This window comes from Chiroxiphia lanceolata, chromosome 23 (genome assembly GCF_009829145.1).
Source record: "Chiroxiphia lanceolata isolate bChiLan1 chromosome 23, bChiLan1.pri, whole genome shotgun sequence".
Taxonomy (NCBI): Eukaryota; Metazoa; Chordata; class Aves; order Passeriformes; family Pipridae; genus Chiroxiphia; species Chiroxiphia lanceolata.
In genome coordinates this window covers 66,466-85,417 of record NC_045659.1, presented here as the reverse complement: position 1 = coordinate 85,417, position 18,952 = coordinate 66,466, and the positions used below count along the sequence as shown (strand labels likewise).

Here is an 18,952-nt window from a genome sequence, read left to right as displayed (position 1 = left end):
GGGAGCTGGGCTTTCAGACTCGCAGAAGAGAAGGCTGGCGGCAGCCGCCGGGAGGGTCCCTGGCCGTGGAGGCGCGGGGCGAGCAGCGGGCGGCACAGGCCCAGCGGTCCCTCCGGGCCGCGGGGGGCGCGCGCGCTCCGCCGCGCCGGAAGGAAGGAGGCGGCGGGAGCGCGCGCGGGGCTGCGGCGGGGCCACGTGTGCCCGGTGCCGTGAGTGGAGCGGCGCCGCCTCCCCTCCGCTCCCGCCGGGCCGCCCGCCCGCCATGCCCTGACCCCCCGCGCCATGGGACCGGACTTGGGCTGGGCCGCGCTGGTGCTGCTCTTCGCAGCCTCGCTGCTCACAGTGGCGGCCTGGCTGCTGCAGTACTGGCGGTCCGCGGCCCTGCGGGCGCCGCGGCGGCGCGGGGCGGCGGCGGAGGAGGCCGGGGCCCGGGCGCTGCTCGCCGCGCTGCTCGCCCTTCGGTCCCTGCGGGAGCAGTGGCAGCGGGCCTGGGTGCGAGCCCTCAACAGCCAGGCGCGCCGGCACGGGGTACGGCGGGGCCCGGCCGGGGGAGTGCGGGGGGCGGCGGCGAAGGGAGCGGAGCTGAGCTGAGGTGGGGCTGCCAGCCCGCCCGCCCTTTGTTCGCTGGTGCCGGGGCAGCCCTTCCCCGTCCGGAGGAGCCGTCAGGCACTGGGAGCCTTGCGGGTGGCTCGGCTCGGCTCGGCTCGGCCTGCGCGGGCCAGGGCGTCGCTCCCGCGAGTGCTGGTACTGCGCTCGTTTATCCTGGGTTGGGGCAGGAGCCGGGCCAGCTGTGGGGAGCCGGTTTCCACAGCAATTTCTTAAAAATTTTTCTGGTATTTATTTCCTTTAATCTCCCAGTATTGCTTTTATACTGATGCGTAGTTTTGGCGTTCATGAAGAAGAATATGCCTAGCTGATTTTCGCATGGAAATAATTGCTTATAGCAAATAATTGCTTAAGCAAGGCAGGGGCTTAATGCCCACAAACAGCTGTGGTCCAAAGCTCTCCAAAGTCTGTTGTAGTCTCTTTTTTTCTGTCGTGTGAATGGGAAGGGGGGGGCATTTCTATTAAGTGGTATAGGAAAATCAAGAGGTAAAAAAGGTTAGCATGAGGCTAACATGTTTGAAGAAAAAGCAGTCAAAGCCTTGAATAAGGATGTAAACTTTTTTTCCGGCAAGGCAGAAAAATTGTCATCCCTTTTGACAAGGTGACAAATTCTAGGCTAGATTCAGTGTGAAGTGCCTCCCCCCCCCCCCGGAAACGCACCCTCTACTTTCATGTCCCTCAACACAATGCCATGATCGAAGTGTCAGCAGTTGTCCATATCTGATAAACTGTGCTTTTCTGTCACATGGTGATTTACTCAGATTCTCCTGCATCTCTGTCATCCCTCTCGATCATCCTGGCCCTAAAATGCAATCAGCTCAGCAAATGGTCTTGTCCTAGCGCCCAGATTGCCTGTTCTCTCTCTCTTTTTGTCCCTTGTGAGCAGAGGGAATCTCTGAGGGCTAGGTTTTGTTCAGGGATGCTCTCAGCTCTTTATCTTGGTCTTGTGTTTCTCGAGAGGGATTCTTCGTACAGAACCGGTCCTATAATATGGGGATAGAGGGAAATCCTCAGATGAAGAAGAGGGATGTCTTCACAGTGGAGATTGTAATCTAATAAACTAGGAGAGGGTGGAAAAAAGGAACAAATTGGGCAGAGGAGCTGATGTACCATATGCTGAGGGTGTGGATTTCGTTGTTGTTAATTGTTTATTTAGTTTGGGGATTTTTGGTTTTGGTGGTGGTGGTTTGGTATTTTTCTTTCTTTGAAGCAGGATTAGCACAGAGGGGAAGAGAGAGAAGAAACAGCAAAGCTTCTGCAACGGAGAAGGGTTAACACACTTGACCTACTATCCGGAACAATTTTTCCATTCTCATTTGGGCTTATCTGTCTGAAATTAACATAGCGTTAGTGAGTTTGAGCCTTAAATGGAGACCTTGTTTCTTTTCGCTGTACGGACAAGCCAAGGTGGGTAGAATTGCAGTGTGGGATGGTTTTCTGTGCTGGCTGGATTTGTGAAAACAGACTGGAGCATCTCTGGGTTCCCGCATCAGAATCATTCATCCTCTTTGAAACTGTCTGTGCTATTCTGACTACTGGGAACTAACAGAGTTTTCTCTTCATAGAGTTCAGTGCAGATCACATTTGAAGAGGGTCCTCAGTTACCACCAGCCGCAAATATAAATTGTGTGACGTGCAAGGGCCAGTTGGACCGTGGCATGGTAAGTCTTTGCTGTTCTGAATTGTACATTGACCGATGATGTGTTCTGTGGAGATTGCTGAGACCTTTGTGACAGGGATGGTGGGACCGAGGAAGTTTTGGGCAAGGTCTGTTGTAGAGTTTGAAGGCCTGTCTCCTGTTCAGAGGCTCTTGGGCTGTACCTCACTGAGCTCTCGGAGAGCTCCATGAGGGGAGATGTGTTGGTGGAGGTGGGGTATATGAATGCTGAGCCCAAACATCTTCTCCTACAGTGGAGAGAAGAGAGCTACTGTCACCAATTTGTCCTTACTGCCTCACGTACAGAGTCTGAAGTGGCAGGTTCACGTTGTAGAACGTGGGGAGAGTAACACAACTGGCTCTTTTTGGGATAGAAACTCATCTCTTCTCCCTAGGTGCTGTGCTGCCATCTGTCAGCTGAAGCTGTGAAATTCCCTGTCTCTGTTACTCAGCAGTCCCCAGTTGCTGTTTCTGTGGACACCTATCATGTCACTTTGGCTGTAATGCAAGCTCAGGTAAAAATTGTAAGAAGTTAGACATTGACCTTGTTCTTTCATCCAGCCCCACACTGGTTGAGGAAGGAGGACCAGATTTAGCACAAATAAAGACGTCGTTGTGCTGGAAGAAGCAGCATGCTGTCACTAACATTTGGTGAAGTGGCAAATGTTCCCCTTTAGCATGCCCAGTCCTGTTTTCTGAGTCTTGCTCTGCAGATTTTGGCTATGAAACATAGCTGTAAGAAAATCCAGAGAGTTTTGAGGCATGGCAGCATTCTATAATGTGTTTTTAAGAGGGTATTTAAGAAGTCCAGAGAATTCAGTTCCTCTCACGACATAATGGATAGATAAAGGTACATCCTGTGCATATGTACAAATATGGTGTTGTCCTGGTAGTTGTTGTCCTGAAAAAGAAATCTGTTGTGAGGAGTAGCTTAGTTGTCAGTGTTTCCCCTATTACCTTCGCAAGAGCATGATACAACTTTTTCTGTGTGTTGAATATTGGAGATACTTCTTCCAGAACAGAAGCTTTGTGAAATTACAGTGGATGGTAACTCCACAGTCACTTTCTGGCCGGATTTGATTCTCTGGAATGTGATTTTGTTCCCATCATGATGAAGGATGTGACGCTGGGGATGGTATCTTGTGTGGAGGCTGTGCATTCATTTGCACTATAGCAAAATAAATAAAAAAAAAGTTATGGCAAAATGGGAAGTAACTCGGTGGTGGCAGAAGCCAATCCCGTGCTATTGCAGGTATTGCAGTTGGAAAGTTGTTCTGGAACCCCTTTGCTCTCAGAAGCCTTATTATAATTTTGAATGTACATCCCAGGTCATCCCAGTTTTATTTTGAGCCTGTGTTCTGCGGTCATTTAAATAGTTCCTCTCTCTCCTCAGTATTTAGTGTGCCTGCTGCCTGTCTAGTTGTGTGCAGCAACTGAAGTTGCTTTTCATCTTTGAAAGTCCCCTGTCTCACATCTCATCCAATTGCTCCCCTACTCACTAGCATTTTCTAGGATTCCTTGTCTGCACCTGCTGAAGTGTTGGGTTGATTATTCTTGTACAGAATTGCACGTGGTACTCTAATTGAGGTCTTGCTGCTGCTTTAGGAAGTGCTGGTTAGATTATCATATACCTGACTGTTGGAATACTTCAAGTACTGTATTCCCAAAAATTGTGCCTTTCTTATTCTATGCACCTCTTACTGGTTACTTACCAGTAGTGAGGAAGCCAGATCTTGCTATGGAGCAATGAGGCTTCTGCAGCTGCTTTATCCTATAGGCCTGGGAGCACTTTTGTTCTTATGTTCTGTCTCTTACTGTTGCATTGGTGCGATTGCCTTTCAATCACTGAATTTGAAGTGGGGCAAAAAGCACGTAATGTAAACAGAAACTGTTCCTGACTATGGGTATTTGTTCTGAGCCAGGTGGAGATCCACTTGGAGGAGATAGAGAATGAGGGTCTCCTGGTGTCATGGACATTCAAGGACAGACCAGACTTGGACCTTTTGGTTCTTCCAAGACTTCAGCTTCCTGAGGTGAGTGGTGCATGGTGGGAGGCTGACCTTGATGCAGGAAGGGAGGGAGCAGTAGAAACAGTGCTGAGCTGGGAGAAAGGCTGCTGTGGAGGGGGAAGGTTGGCAACTTGCTACTGTGGCCCTTTGGGAGAGGATTCTTTCACCCTGGAATCGATACTAGCTCAGCTGTGTCAAAACAACGCATCTTCAAGAGACCTGAAGCGGTACCAATAACTGTTGAAGGCTTTCTGTCTATGTAGGTTCCTCCTGCTGTTGTCAGATGTAGAGCTGCAAGATGAGCTGGGTTGGCATGTTTTTTGTATGTGAGGAGTGTGTGAGGTGGTATTTGCTTGTTGTTGTGTTTGTTTGGGGTTTTCTTGAGAGATTAATGTGGGGAACCCACGGGTGTTAGAGGTTTAATGGGCTGAATGTGGGTGTGCTTGCGCTTCTGTGATTCAAATAGGTTGGTTGATTTGTTTGTTTTGGCATCTTTGTCACTTTATCCCGAGTAGATGTAGGAATGTGTCAGTTTTCCCAATAGTGCGGTAGTACCATCTTGTGAGGTAGTGAGGATGTGACAAACTATAAAAGCTGTATTGCAAAAATTTACAATGGGTAGACTACAGATGTAGAGGCCTAGTTTGTCTCATTTAGAAAGCTTCCACTTGTGTGCAGCTGCTACACGGAAGCTCACTGGGGAGAGTGAGTACGGGATACAGAAAGAGTATCTTGGAGGTTATTACTGGGAGAAAGACTGTTATACCTTAGAGGCTTGGGAGGCATCTGTAGTTGTAAAAGGAGAAAATGTGTTGGTTTTTTATGACTTTCCTGCATTTCCTCTTGATTTGTGGAGAGAAGGATGAAGGGAGAGCGGATCTGTCCACGATAAGGGATCTGATCGAGGATACCATTGTCAGCACACAGCCAGCCATGACAGTGAACCTGATGGCTTGCACCGCTGGAGCCAGTGCGGTAAGGCACTCTCCTCCTGTCATTCTTGTGCCTCCAACTCAGGCCCCAGGACACTTCTGAGGGCTGAGGCCTCAGGCAGGAATCCAAGGGTTGAGTCTCACTTCTGGGTGACAGCTGAATCCTGACCTGCACTGTCATAGGAGTTGGGGTTCTGCAACTTGGGGCGCAGGGATAATTAGAAACTGCTTCGAAGGGCAACTCTGTTTGTGCCTTGTTTCTTGAGTGCTGATTGTCGGTCGTGTTGTTTTGGAGCCAGACTGTCTGAGACACATCTCAGTTTTGGCAGTCTCCCTTGCCCTGAACACCAAGGCTCTGTCCAGGGCAGCCTTTGCAGACATGGAATGACTGGCAGCCAGCAAGCTTGTTCTTGCCTGTCTCCTTTTCTGTCTGCCTTAAACTTCCCATCTGACATAACATGAGGGCCCACTGGAGCTTGATAGCTGCAGCATTTCTGGATGGCTCTGTGGGTGTTCCCGTGTTGGTGTGAGGAGCTACTTAGTAGATATGAGGACCAACGTCATGCATCTTGCTGCTGTCTGCTGGCGAGTGAACGATAAAGGCATCGGTCTCGCTCTCGTCATTCCTCAGGTACCCAGCAATAAGTTGATTCGAGAGTCCCCGTCCGGAGTAGCAGCAGCCCCTCTGGGTTCTAAGCTGTTGCTCCGGAATCTTCGAGTGCTGAACTTGGGCTGCCAGGGGAAGGGAGGTAAGCGTGAAAACATTGCTGATCCACAGGGGCAGGTGCGCAGGTGGTGAGATTGGAGTGAGTGGATGTTTTGGGTGGGTTTGAATGGAAAAGAGGGGCGTGTGTCTGCTGAACCATTGCCTCATGCTGATGAGTGCACGCATGCCCTCTGTCCCTCTGTTGCAGGAGTTGGGGAGATATGCTGTGTAGCAGAGCTAGACAGCCCCCCGCAGCAGAAGTGGACAAGGCCGATGACAGCTGGCAGTGCCAGTGCTGCAGGAGAGATGGAGTGGAATGAGGAGCTCTTTCTGTAAGTGTCTGCCCTTCTTCTGAACTGGCACACTCTCTGGGTGTCATTCCCACACTGCAGTAACAGTTGTGGTTGGTGCAGAGGTGGAGGCTGGCACCACAAGGCAGTGTCTGTTTGTGCTGCTCCTGTGCTGGTGCTGCTGCTTCCAGCAAGTGGCCCCAGCCTGCATGTGCATATTTCCCACTACTCTGGACACTCTGTGTTTTAACTGGGTGGGATGAAGCGCTGATTGTGGGAGCGGCAGGCACAGGAGGGCTGTAATGTATCTCTCAGCATTCCAGGCAGATTGCCCTCTCAGCTTCCTCTGGCAGCCTACACAGCACTGCAGGGGACACAAACCAGAGTTCTATTCTGTGTAGTTTCTGCCCTAGACATGTCCTCCAAAGCAGTGCATGCATACTGGAGCTTTGGAGAAGGTGACAAGATGTGTGAGATTTGAGGGAGAGAAGATACAGAATGGAGTTGTTTGCTCTGTGGCCACTTAGCAAACAGTGCCTAACAGCAGCCCATCTTTTTGTGTTTCAACAGGGAGTTGGGGCCTAAAAGCAAAGAGCTGAAGCTACAGGTGCTGGGGAATAGCGACAGAATGGGAAGTGAGTATGGGCAACCATAAGATGGGTTGTAAGATAGGGAGACAAAAATGCCTAAGGGACTTACCGTGCTTTAAGCTTGTGGTAGTTCTGTGTTGATATGATGCGTGATGAACTCTGCAAAGGATTTTTCATATCCAGCTTTATGTGAGCCTCTGTCTGCATGAAGTAACTCAGTTTTTCTTACCAAAATGGTCTGAGTCTGACTTGAACTCGGAGATTCCTCTATAGCCTGCCCATCTCTGCTCTGAAGCAGTAGAGACATGCCCCCATGTATTGGAAGAACTTCGCAGAAGGCTCTTAACTCTGTTCATTTGTACTCAGTCAGGGACTAACTGTAGCACCTATTTTTGATGGAGGCCACACAATGACCACCTTTTTAAGGGAGTTGATTTCTGGATTGTTAAAGAGGAGCGGAGGAGTGCTGCCTGCCCTTTCTCCCTCTTGAACCTGGGAGCTGGCAATATTGTGGGGATCTGCTTTGTTGGCCCGTGGGGCTGCTTTCCAAGAGCAGGGAGATGGCTGGGAGATATCTGAGGTGCTAAGGTCATTTGGTGTGTTTCATTTTCCTGTTCCTTCTTGCAGATGTGCTGCTGGCGCATGCCACACTTTTGATTGATTCTTTGGGCAAACAACCATCTGGAAGACACGTCTGCTCACTGGCCCCAGGACCTGGGCAGTCACTGACAGCTGAAGCTACCATTACATTGGAGGTGAGCTCACAACTCCACAAGCTCGGCACTAATGTATGCTCTGAAAGTGTTCATGATGTGAGCCTCTAGCTGGAGACAAGCATGATTGGGGCTGAGCTCGAGTTGGGGGCTGGCAAACCCTTATGTCAAGGAGGGGTGTTGCCTGAGCCTCGGTTCCTGAGCTTCCCTCTTGAATTGACACTGTAGTGGGGATGGCTCCTCAGTACCCAGAGCCCTAGCTTTTGCTGCCCAAATATGCCTGCCTTTCCATCTGGGAGGAACAGACCCTCTCTGAGCAGTGCTTTACTCTTTATAGCTGCTATTCCAGGAGTCTCCTGCATCTTTGAATGCTCAGCACACCACATCTCTGAGAACCAGCATCACCCCCACTAAGAAGGTGGAGATGGACCGGACCATCATGCCCGATGGCACCATCGTGACTACTGTCACCACGATTCAGTCCCGGCCCAAGGCAGACTGCAAACTGGGTGAGGCTGCCCTGCAGTGGGTATATTGTGCAGGTGGCTGCTATGGCAGCACAGTCTTAGCTACGATACTCCCGAAGCAGCTCATGCAGGTAGTAGCAAAACTGTTTTACCATCACATGTGGTTATTGCAGGTTGACTCCTTACGCATTGCTTTCAGCTTGTGAGTCAGAACACAGGCATCCTTGCTTTTCCCTGAGTGTCTTGTGGCTGGCTGGAAACTTCAGTATAGCCCTGGGGCAGGGAATTGATGCAGCCCTGTGTTTGCAGGGAGGTGAGGGAGGGACGAGCCTCTCTCACATCCTTTGGTGGTGGGAGGTCTAATGCATATGCTGTCACATAACCTCTGTGTGATGTTGGGCTAAGTGTTTAGCCACTCTTCCTCTGTTTCCTTCACTGCTAAAGAAGTCATGCTGTGTGTAGTGAATGTGGAGCCGAAAGGGTCTTGACCTTACTTACTAGGGGTAGTTGCTGCTTGCAGTCTGGCATCCTGATGCATGTGGTGCTGGATATTCCATGAGATTTGGTTGGGAAATGGCACGAAGGAGGTCCTGCGAGCAGCTGCTTCACAGGATTGTGGCCCAGAAAGCCAACCATATCCTGGGCCGCATCAAAAGAAGCATGGCCAGCAGGTCAAGGGAGGTGATTCTCCCCTTCTACTCTGCTCTTGTAAGACTCCACCTGGAGTATTATGTCCAGCTCTGGGCCCCCTACCATATGAAAGATGTGGACTTGATGGAGTGAGTCCAGAGGAGGGCCACTAAGTTGGTCACAGGCCTGGAACAGCTCCCCTATGAAGATAGGCTGACAGGTTGGGGCTGTTCAATCTGGAGAAGAGAAGGCTCTGGGGAGGCATTATAGCAAGCAGCCTTCCAGTACCTAAAGGAGGCTGAAGAGGGACTTTTTACAGTGATAAGACAAGGAGGGATGGATTAAAGCTGAAGGAGGGTAGATTTATATTAGCTGTTAGGAAGAAATCCTTCCCTGTCAGGGTGGCACAGGTTGCCCAGAGAAACTGTAGCTGTCCCATCCCTGGGAGTGCTCAAGGTCAGGCTGGATGGGACTCTCAGCAGCCTGGTCTAGTGGAAGGGGGGTTGGAATGAGATGATCCTTAAGGTCCCTTCCAACCCAAACCATTCCATGATTCTATGGTTTTCTCAATAGGCTTCTTACTGCTTCGTTGCCGCAAAGCCTTACAGAGCCAGCCTTGCAGGATCTCCGCACACTCGATGGAGGCTTTTTGGGGTTGTGTGTAGGGACCGCAGTACAATAGCATAGTTGCCTAAGCTTCATCTGCACTTACTGGTATCTGTGTCTCTTTTGCCATGAAGATTCACCATCGAGGTCGCCTTCTAAGGTGGAAGTGACTGAAAAGAAGACAACAGTGCTTTTGGAGACTGGCTGTCCTCGTGGCCCCTTGCCCAGCAGTAGCCGTAAGTGCTTGGAAATTCGAGGCTCTTAGCGGAGTAACTGTTTTCTTTCGTGTTTCTTGGAAAGTGGTAGTCTGAGTGTGGTTCAGTGAGCTTGTTTACATTTGCTACGGAGGAGGATGTCCAGGTGCCTGAGTGAAGGCAGGGCCGGAGGACCGGTGGTGAGGTGGAGGCAGGTATAAGACATTTTTCTTTGGCTATCCAGTCATTGAGTCTGAGTGTTTCCTTGCTTGACAAGAACTTTCCAGGCTATCTGGACCCAAAGAACTTTGGTCACCCTGCACTCCGGGCTCTGATTGTCTCTGAAACAGAGCACTGCAACAATTTGGACAATTTGCAGCCAGGGCTGCCCAAACTCTTGGGAACCCTTGGAAGCTTTTATTGAGTGGGAGGGATATTTTAATGATATGCCTGCTGGGAAATGCCTAAAAAAGCCAAGAGCTAGCTATGCAGAGCTTCTTTCCTTTGGGTTATTTGGACAGGTCTGTAATAAATTCTGTTCTCTACCTTCGTGTACATGTAAGTTGCCTATTACAAGTGTCACAGTCAGCAGGCGACCTTTTGCTGTGCTGAAGGTTTGCTACTCCAAGCACTGGTATTTTTCTTGTGTTCAGGGGATGGCCATATGCCCAATGGTTTGGATCCAGTGGCTGAGACGGCGATCAGGCAGCTAACTGAGACAAATAACAAGACCACCAAGAAGACACCAACAAAACGTAGCACACTGATCATCTCAGGAGTTTCCAAGGTCTCTGGTAGATCAGAGTTGCATTTCCAGTCTGGGAAGTTGTTTCTAGGAATGCATGCGTGAAACTACCCTGTCCTGTAGGGACCAGTTTGGGAAGGTTCCAACACAGATGACTGGCTCAGCAGAAGCCTTTTGCTGCTTCCCAGTGAGCATTAAAAGGTACCTTGCCAGGCTACAGGGCAGCTGCCAGTGGGAGTTCACTAAGGGCATCTGCAGAAAGGGAGCCTACTGCCATAGCTGGTTTTGACCCTCATGGAGAATATAAGGAGTTCTCCTTGAACTTGACTGTGGGAGTGAGGGAGGTGCTGCAGAATGCTCTGTAATCGGCAACGTTGCGGTATGTTTCAGCAAAAAAATGATGATTGTGCATCAGTGCTGTCTGATGATCAGAACCAGAGCATCCGTATGTAGGTGTAGATGGAAGAAGGGAGATGGTTGCAATTCTTTTGGTCTTGTCTCCATGTCTGTCTGCCCTCCCTTCAGGTACCTATTGCTCAAGATGAAATGGCACTTTCTCTGGGTTATGCTGCATCCCTGGAGCCCACAGCGTTTGGGGACTCTGCAGCAGAGAGCACAGCTGACCAGATGCACGATTCTACTGAATCGTCACAGCCACTGGAAGCATCACTGCTCAGACAACGGGCCAGTCAGGAGCTGGATGAGACAACACGTTCAGACATCTCTGAAAGACCATCAGTGGAAGATGCTGAGTCTGAAACTGGCTCCACGGGAGCCCTTGAGACCAGGAGCTTGAAAGATCACAAAGGTAAGATGAACTGTTAGATGGTAGCTAACATTGGCCTGTTGTACGTAAGGACAAAGTGACATCCGAGTGGGGGGTCTGCAGCCAGCTTTTGGCATGACGAAGAGCAGCTTTTTACCGGAGCCTGGAAGAGCCTGTCTCTCTCCTGTGCTTTCCACTGGAGCGGTTCCAAATCCCTCTATTTGTAGGTATACGATTCCAGTAGCCTTTTCAATTTCTGTGCTCTCTTAAATGGGAACCCTGTGCAGCTTGTGTACGTCAGAGAACTGTTTTCTTTCTGTGGCCTCTACATCTACAGATCAGGTGCATGTCTGTAAATAATGATTCCTCCTCTGAATTTGGCCACCTCTGGTGTGGAAATGGAGGCTGCCCAACAATGTGGATTGTACAGGCCTTTATGCCCTCCTTCTTTCTCTGCTAGTATTGAAGCAGCTACTGCCTCTGACCTGTTATACTGTAGGATGTCCACACAAATTCTCTGCTTTTAAATGATGGAGCAGGCCTGCCCCAGCCTAGCTGCTGTTCTGGAATTTACTCGCTTGTGACAGTTGGGTGGATGGCACACCTTGGATTTGTCTGCTCGTAGCCGCAACATTTTCAGTTAGCTACCGACTTACGTAGACAAATGCAAATCACAATCTTGATTGCTCAGAATATGAGAGTAGGACAAGTTTTGGGGGGTTGTACCCTGTTACAGCAAGGTATGGTTTGAACTGTGGAGGCCCCCTGTTTTCATGTCAGTGGGTAGAAAGGTGCATGACCCAGATTCTTGAGAGACCTGGTGGGTGGGGAAGAGAGGGAAAACCCCCTCTTGGAAGAAATACTGTTGTAGTGCTGTATGGCGTGCAGGTTTTGAATATGCCTTTCTGATCCATTTGAGACTGATGGCAATTGGTGTCTCCATCCTCTTGTGCCTGTGTGAGTCATAGGGAGCTATTGGCATTATTTGCCTCCAGATTGGGCATGTGAAACCACGGGCAGTTGTTCCAGGGGCTTGATGACCAGTTAATCTGTGTGCCCTTGAGACAGGTTAGTCTGAGGCCTTTTCCCCCTGTGTGTTCTTCCCAGGGTCTTCACATTCAGGTGTTCTTGCCCATTTTCCATTCATATGAATCTTGGCTTTCTATTACAATTCTTCATACTTCCAGTGAGGGAAGGACGTTGTGTAAAAGGAAGTTTATGCAGAGGGGACATGGTTTGGAATGCTTAGTGAATCAGCTTATTGGCATTGCAGTCTGTCATGAACAGAGACTTTGCCTTGCATTTGGGAGCTGGGATTTGCAGACTGCTGTGACTTCTGCCACCTGAGGTGGAGAGGTCTTTGCTGCAAATCTGAGAATGGCCAGGTGTGTTACTGTCCCTGAAACTTGCCTGGGCAGGACATTCTCATGGTTTCTGTCTTCTTCCTTTCTGTCTCTGCAGTTAGCTTTCTTCGGAGTGGTACCAAGCTCATCTTCCGGAGAAGGAGCAAGCAGAAGGAAGCGGGCCTGAGCCAGTCACACGATGACTTGTCTAATGTCACTGCCAACTCTGTCGCCAGGAAGAAAGCTGGTAGTTTCTCTCATCGCCTCATCAAGCGCTTCTCCTTCAAGTCTAAATCCAAACCCAAAGGTAGTGACAGCACATCAGCTGGTGAGAACTGAAGGAGGGAGAAGCCTATAGGAAAGATTTCTCAGAGATCGTTTTATAGTCTCTTGTCTTCCCACTCCATGGTATCTGTGACCTGCAGTCCAGTTCTTTCCAACCTTGGCTGAGGGAAGACACCCCAGTGCTTTACACCATCTGGAGAGTGGAGGTGGCAAACCTGGGACTTAGGCTGCTCGTCTGCCTTGGCTTAGCCTTCTCTGATTGTTGTACCCCACTGTACTCTCCCAGAAAATCCAGGTGTCATGCTAATCCCCCTGGGGGTCCCAGGAGCTGCAGACGTGACTCCACCTGTGTAGCCATCTGGCATCATGAGCTACCTCTTAGAAATGGGAGGCAGGTCTCTCAAGTGGCAGCCTTCAGTGTTACAGATCAAGAAACTACTGGGTGAGCTACATGGCTGAGAAGTGTGGGATGTAGCCTCGCTCAGCTCTTTTATCGAGAGAGATGATCTAAATGCTCTTATTGCTTGCCCTTGGTGCAGAGGCTGTAACCTGAGGTGTGCTCGGGGCCATGAATTCCTGGGCTGTGAGCTGGCAGAACAAGCTGTGGTTCTCCACCTGGGAACCATCCTTGGAACAGTCCCTGGTTTGGACAGCACGGAGAGACCCCTGCTTTCTGTGCTATGCTGGTGAAGGAAGGAGTCTCTAAGAAGAAGAAAGTTTTAACCGCTGCACAAGTTCTTGTAGAAGCCTGAGGCCTTGCAAGAATGCCTGGTCAGTGCTGTCAGTTCTGCCACCCTGTGCATTCACCCTGTGATGCAACCCTCCTTCCACATTCTTGAACAGCCAAGGGGCTGTGCTGCCTGTACGCACCAGCTGTCCTATGAGCAGATCCCTTACCCTCGGGGGTGGTTGGGGACGTTGCCAAAGGGGTGCCAGCCTGTCTTCTGGATCTGTGGAGGGCCCGGCCTCGTGCACTCTCGTGGTTCTCGTGCCAAGGACTGGCACCATGCTGGGAATGGATGGCAAGGAATATGGCAAGAAATGTGGTGAAAGGGCAGTCTGATGGGGAGCCTGAAGGCACGTGGTAGAAAGAGACAAGACTTTACATGTTTTCACTGATGAAATAGTAATAGAAGGAACCTTTCTTGATTGTGTTTGGTATTTCCTTTCTTCTAGGAAACCCAATCCACTGCTTTCAAACAGAGGGGGCATTTCTGCAGTGGTATTTGCAGAGGGAGGGGCATGCAGGGGAAAATCGACTCCTTGCGTGGGAGGAGGCCGCCCTTCTAGATGAATGGTTGACTGGTCTCCTGACCCGTGCACATTGTGAATACAATGTCCCCAGAGGCTCCCTTTGAAGAGCGTAACAATGCTCTTTGGAGAAACACCCACGCCCCTGCCAGCATGCCTAGTTTGAGTGGAAGCTCCTGTTCTCCTGTGGGTTGTAAGGTTAAGGAAGTGGAACAGAGGGGAGGAAACAACTCACAGAAGGTCCGTTGCCTAGGCCTGGCTGGATTCGCCAGCTTTGCTCCCCTGTCTCAGTACCTCCTGAGGTAATGGCTATCGCCCTGCCCAGTGCAGGATGCTACCAACTGAAAAAGTGGTTCTCTTGATGGCGTGCATAAAATGTGTTGTGTTCTTTGGAAGGACAAATCCTTACTCATACTGCTGCCGTGTGCCATTTCCAAAGACTGGAACGTCTCTGGATATTGTGTTGTGAAAGGATTTACAGGTGGGAGCCTCAGGGTGTCTCTTGGGTGTTTGTGCAGGTAGGGAAGGCCATAGTCACCTGGGGCTTGAATTGAAAGTGCCAGTGTGTACCAGCAGGAGGGACTCCTTGTTTTTCCTGCTGATTCCCCATGTGATTGGGCATGTGTGAAAAATAAGATTAGTCCAGCTGGCTGACCAGGAACCTCTTCATTTGGTTTGGTGCCGGAGTCTTTGTCATCCTCAAGCTCTGCCATGTCTTCTATCTGTTGTTTCTTTCCTTGTCCACGTGGTACTGTGGCTTTGTTTGCAGTTCCGTGCACTATGGGTGTTGGAGAAGTCTCTATTTCTCTCTGAAGATCATTTTCCTCGAAGCAAGTGACCAGTTCATGCTCTGGTTCTGGTGGAACCTGGCAATCTGTGGCTCTCATGTATGGATCCAGCCCACCAGTTGGACGTGGCCTTCCTTTCCTGGGTTGGTGGTGTCACACATGATGCTGTCCTTCCCCAGCATGCCCTTTCTCCCAGAGTCCTGGGGTTTGGTTCCAGTTTGGCATTCTCTCTTGCACCTTCCCCTCTATGAGTTGTAGCTGTGAAAGTATTTGATGCTTGATTTTTGGTTTTTATTTATTCTTTTTAATACCATGTCAGGTGAGAGTACTGGCTGAACCCAGACAGCAGTGCTTCTCTAGTGGGATGACTGGGAAGCCTTGCAGTGGAAACACTGGTTTGAGCGGAAGGGAACTTGCAGAAGAGCCAGCAGCTCATCAGTTGTGGGTTAATCACAGGACTTGCCACAAGTCTTGTTTAATAGTCCTCTGTTCTTTAAATTTCAAGAGCAGCTCAAGCTGTTGTGGTGAGGAGCAGCTGGAAGTGAACACAGAGGATGACTGGGCTTCTGAATCGGGGATCTGGGGCTCATGTACACCAGGAGGGCTATGAGGACTGGCCAGTGTTGTCTTTGTTGCTGTGGACTGGAGGCAGAAAAGGTGAGATTTATGTCTGACAAACATGTACCCAGAGTCTTGACCAGCATGTTTTGGTCTGATTCAGAGGAAGAGGTGATAGGAAAGGGAGTAAAACTGAAACTCGAGTTCCTCACTGACCTTGGGGACCTTTCTAGCTGTGTTAAATGGGAATTCCTGCCATGTGTCTGTGGGCTTTCCTGTATTTGTTCCTGGTTGGCTCCAGGCTATGCCTCCTGTTCACAGTGGAGGTATTGGTTTTGATTTTGAGCTTTGATGTGGCAAAGATTCCTGCACTGTGGTCAGCAGATTGAATGGCAGATGGGAAGCATGATGGTAGGGGCACATCTTCCCTTGAATTTTTAGCAATTTTTTTATCACAGGCAGTAAAGTGCACTATAAATTTGTAACTGGTTAGACAGCTTGCAAAAGAAAGGGGTATTTTCAAGTGCTGACAGAGCACATCCCCAAACATTTAAGTCCTGCATCTGCTTGTGTTTTCTAGTGGAGATGTATTTTCTGCCATTTTGTTTCTTATCAAAGTCATCCTGATATATTGTAACCTTTTATATTCTTTTAAATGCTCCTAGTAAGTGCAGATTGGTTTTCAAGGTGTTTGGCTAAACTTCTGTTTCGGCTATAGAGGAATGAGGGAGAAAGGGCTCATCTGTGTGTATTGGAAGTTTTTTAGTTCTGGTATGCTCCTGATTACCACGTTGATCCTTCCTCGTCATATCTGTATATGGCTTCCTTTCTCCTTTGCAGAAGTGTTTTGATCCCCCAAGCAGTAGGTGCTGATTTTGTTAGTCCCAACTATGTGAGCTTCCCAAAGGTGTGAGCAGTAACAAGTCCACCTCATGGGGCAGGTGTGGTTATTGGTGTGAGAAACAATTCCTCTATCCTAGTCTTCTCAGAAGGAAAGGGAAGGTCACACGGGGTTTTGGCCTCCAGAAACTGTAAAGACAGAGTCCCCGGAAATTTTCCCCCATAGAATGGCTGCTTAAAGAAACCTCTTTTGTGTTTAATCCCTGCCAGTGCTTCTGGCTTTAGGACAGAAGAAGTGGTATTTGAAATCTGATTTCCCTGTTTAACTTCTTCCAGATACCCATGCCCTCACCTTGGTGCTGCTGCAGGGTCTGTGGCATTTCATAATGCTGGGACCACAGAGCAGCCCCAGGGAGTGGCGAGGCTGCTGTCGAACTTTATAAGCTTGAATAATCTGCAGTTGGCAGATTGTTGTCTCAGGGTAGGCTCAATATTTGCACCTTGTGAAATTGGTCCTTGACCAAATATGTGATGGAAGAAGAGGAGCAGAGCGGTGGCATGAATGCATGGAGAGTTCTGAAGGAGTTCAACCTGCTGATGGGGGCCTGCATTCCAAATGCTGTGCTTCACTGTCAGATACACAAGCATGAACAGTGACTGGTAAATGAAGCCAAAGTTTCTTTTTGTTTGTGAGGGGTTTGTTGTTTGGTTGGTTTTGGTTTTTTTGTTTGTTTTGGTTTCATTTTGTTGAGGGTTTGGATTTTGTTTGTTTGTTTGTTTGTTTGTTTTTTTAATTTTGGCTGAACAGAATTACTAGAACTTACTTTTGTTGTGTAGTTTTACTGCTCTGAAGAAAATAGATTTGCTCTAGCTGCAAGTATGCTTGTAAGTGTATTTCTCTCTGGATACACCCTCTCCCTATGCTTTGGTAAGGCTTTTTAAGAGCCTCCTCGTCAAAAAAAAGCCCTCGGTGTTAGCCCATTAGGGCTATGTTTGAGTCAGGCACAGGAAGAAATGAAGGGAACTACACAACCTCAGTGTTCTGAGGGTGCTGTAGGCTTTGGCATGATGGATGTCTGACTGAGGCCAGAGGGACTGTGTGTTTGCACGTGGTTATAATTAGAGCACACTCTGCAAACACCTGTACTGGGAATGCTGCGAAGGGGCTGGGGATGACAGCACCAAGTGGTGGGTCAGGAGAGCCTTCTGTGCCATTTGTATCCATTTCTTGCACAGACCTGAGCGAGTCCAACTCCTGCTCCTGCAAGCACCCTTGTGTTGTTTACATAGTTGAGGACGGGTTTTTAGGTAGATTGGTTGAAGTGGGGAAGAGCAAGGGAAGACTACTCAGGTAGAGAACCGGTTCAGTGGAGGGGAACATAATGAGAACTTCTCCAAACCATGAGAGAACAACACGGGCATGTGCTGTTTCTAGACTAGAACTGGGCACATGACAAAGTTTAATCTTAAAAATGTTTTTGTTATTTTTTTTTGTCTCTGGCGGTGCAATTTCCTTCCTGCAACGGCTTCTCTTGGCTCATTGTTTGCTAAACCTACAGAGAGGTAATTTCTGGGTAGCTGGGGAGACTCTTGAATGTTGGGAGGCTGCTGTTTGTGTTGTTTTGGTCTTTTGCATTGTTCTCTCCATCCGACCTCCCCCACTGCAAGGTCATGGTGAGTCTCATGGTAGAGTAACAATCCCGGTGGTGTTCAAACTTCTGGCAAAGGTCTTTGTGTACTCGTGATATTGCAGCTCCTTCTTACAGGCATGACTACTCCACACCACCTTTCCTTGCTTGTAAGGTACTGGACCAAATACCCACACGAAATTTGAATTAGCACCCCTCCTTGTGTGTTCTCTTTTGTACTTTGATGCCTTCTCTCTGGGTGGATTATTTTAACCCCAGATTGTTTGGGGGAAAAGAATTGGAACTGCATAGCTATTTAAGAGAGGAGAATAAAACTACTTATGACTAAATGAAGTTCTTGCACCTTTGTAAATCTTGAAGAAGTCTATTGCTGTGTAATGGCTGAATCTGTTAACTTATTAAACCATATGGAAATCAAAACCTGGCCCTGAGTCTGACTTCATACCTGGCAGAGTGTTGTGAGTTGCCCTCCAGTCTGTCCCTGTCTCCTCTAAATTCTCCCTCTCAAATGATGGCAAACTGTATATACCCCTGCAAGGGTCCCCCCTCACGAGTCCCCTTTGCACCTTGCATGCCCTGCTCTCATCTCCTGACTCACCTTTTTTCCCTCTCCCTCTCTATTCTCCCCCTCCCTTCCCTCTTCTCTCCCCTTTCCCCCCCTTCCCCTTTCTGGCCATTTGTCTGCCCTTTCCCTGGTTTCTCTCCCCTTCTGCTCTTATCCCTTCCCTGTTCCCTCCCTTGTGCTCTCCACACTTTCCACACCTTCTCCCCTCTCCCCTCTTTTTTCCACCCCTTTTCTCCTCTCCTCTTCTTGTCCCCTCTTCTCCCTCTGTCTTGTGACCCCAATCTTGTACCCACTCTCCCTCTCTTCTTTTCCACCTTTGGGGGTGAGTAAAAAGGGGGATGTGGGGGAGGCTGGGAGGGTGATGAGGTCATTAGAGGCATCCCAATGCCTCTGGGAGAGCGAGGATGTGGTGGAGGAGCAGGTGAGTGGGGGATGAGGAGGGTAGTGCAGGGGTCCTCCCAAAAAAGGGAGATTACAGCACCAAAAGACCTGAAAATTCGTGGGAGGTGGATGTGTGTTAAATGTATTAAAAACTGTAACATTTCTCTTTTTCATAGAATCATAGAACCAGCAAAGTTGGAAAAGACCTCTGAGATCATCAAGTAGTCCAACCCTTGATCCAACACCACTGCAGTTACTACACCATGGCACTAAGTGCCACATCCAGTCTCATCTTAAAAACCTCCGGGGACGAAGAATCCACCACTTTCCTGGGCAACCAATTCCAATGCCAGATTACCCTCTCTGTAAAGAATTTCTTCC

General features: G+C 49.2%; 1 protein-coding gene across 2 annotated transcripts; it reads left to right on the top strand.

The window, feature by feature from the left end:
* Positions 1 to 192: 192 nt before the first annotated feature.
* C2CD2L (C2CD2 like) lies at positions 193 to 18,045 on the top strand. 2 transcript variants are annotated; one of them, XM_032709497.1, is made up of 14 exons: positions 193 to 528; positions 2,172 to 2,267; positions 2,659 to 2,778; positions 4,186 to 4,296; positions 5,134 to 5,247; positions 5,836 to 5,953; positions 6,119 to 6,242; positions 6,771 to 6,835; positions 7,418 to 7,545; positions 7,841 to 8,012; positions 9,341 to 9,442; positions 10,054 to 10,187; positions 10,671 to 10,953; positions 12,373 to 18,045. In XM_032709497.1, the coding sequence occupies exons 1-14, from the start codon at positions 283 to 285 to the stop codon at positions 12,591 to 12,593; spliced, it is 2,034 nt and encodes a 677-aa protein (XP_032565388.1). In that variant the 5' UTR covers positions 193 to 282; the 3' UTR covers positions 12,594 to 18,045. The 2 variants fall into 2 exon arrangements, with proteins under 2 accessions (XP_032565388.1, XP_032565387.1); XM_032709496.1 differs by having other exon boundaries at positions 5,131 to 5,247.
* Positions 18,046 to 18,952: the final 907 nt, after the last annotated feature.

Bases quoted from the DNA above. Each gene is read 5' to 3' on its own strand.
- C2CD2L (XM_032709496.1), top strand. From the start codon at position 283: ATGGGACCGGACTTGGGCTGGGCCGCGCTGGTGCTGCTCTTCGCAGCC. The intron at 529-2,171 runs GTACGGCGGGGC...TTCTCTTCATAG, and splicing joins GCCAGGCGCGCCGGCACGGG to AGTTCAGTGCAGATCACATT. The intron at 4,297-5,130 runs GTGAGTGGTGCA...ATTTGTGGAGAG, and splicing joins CAAGACTTCAGCTTCCTGAG to AAGGATGAAGGGAGAGCGGA.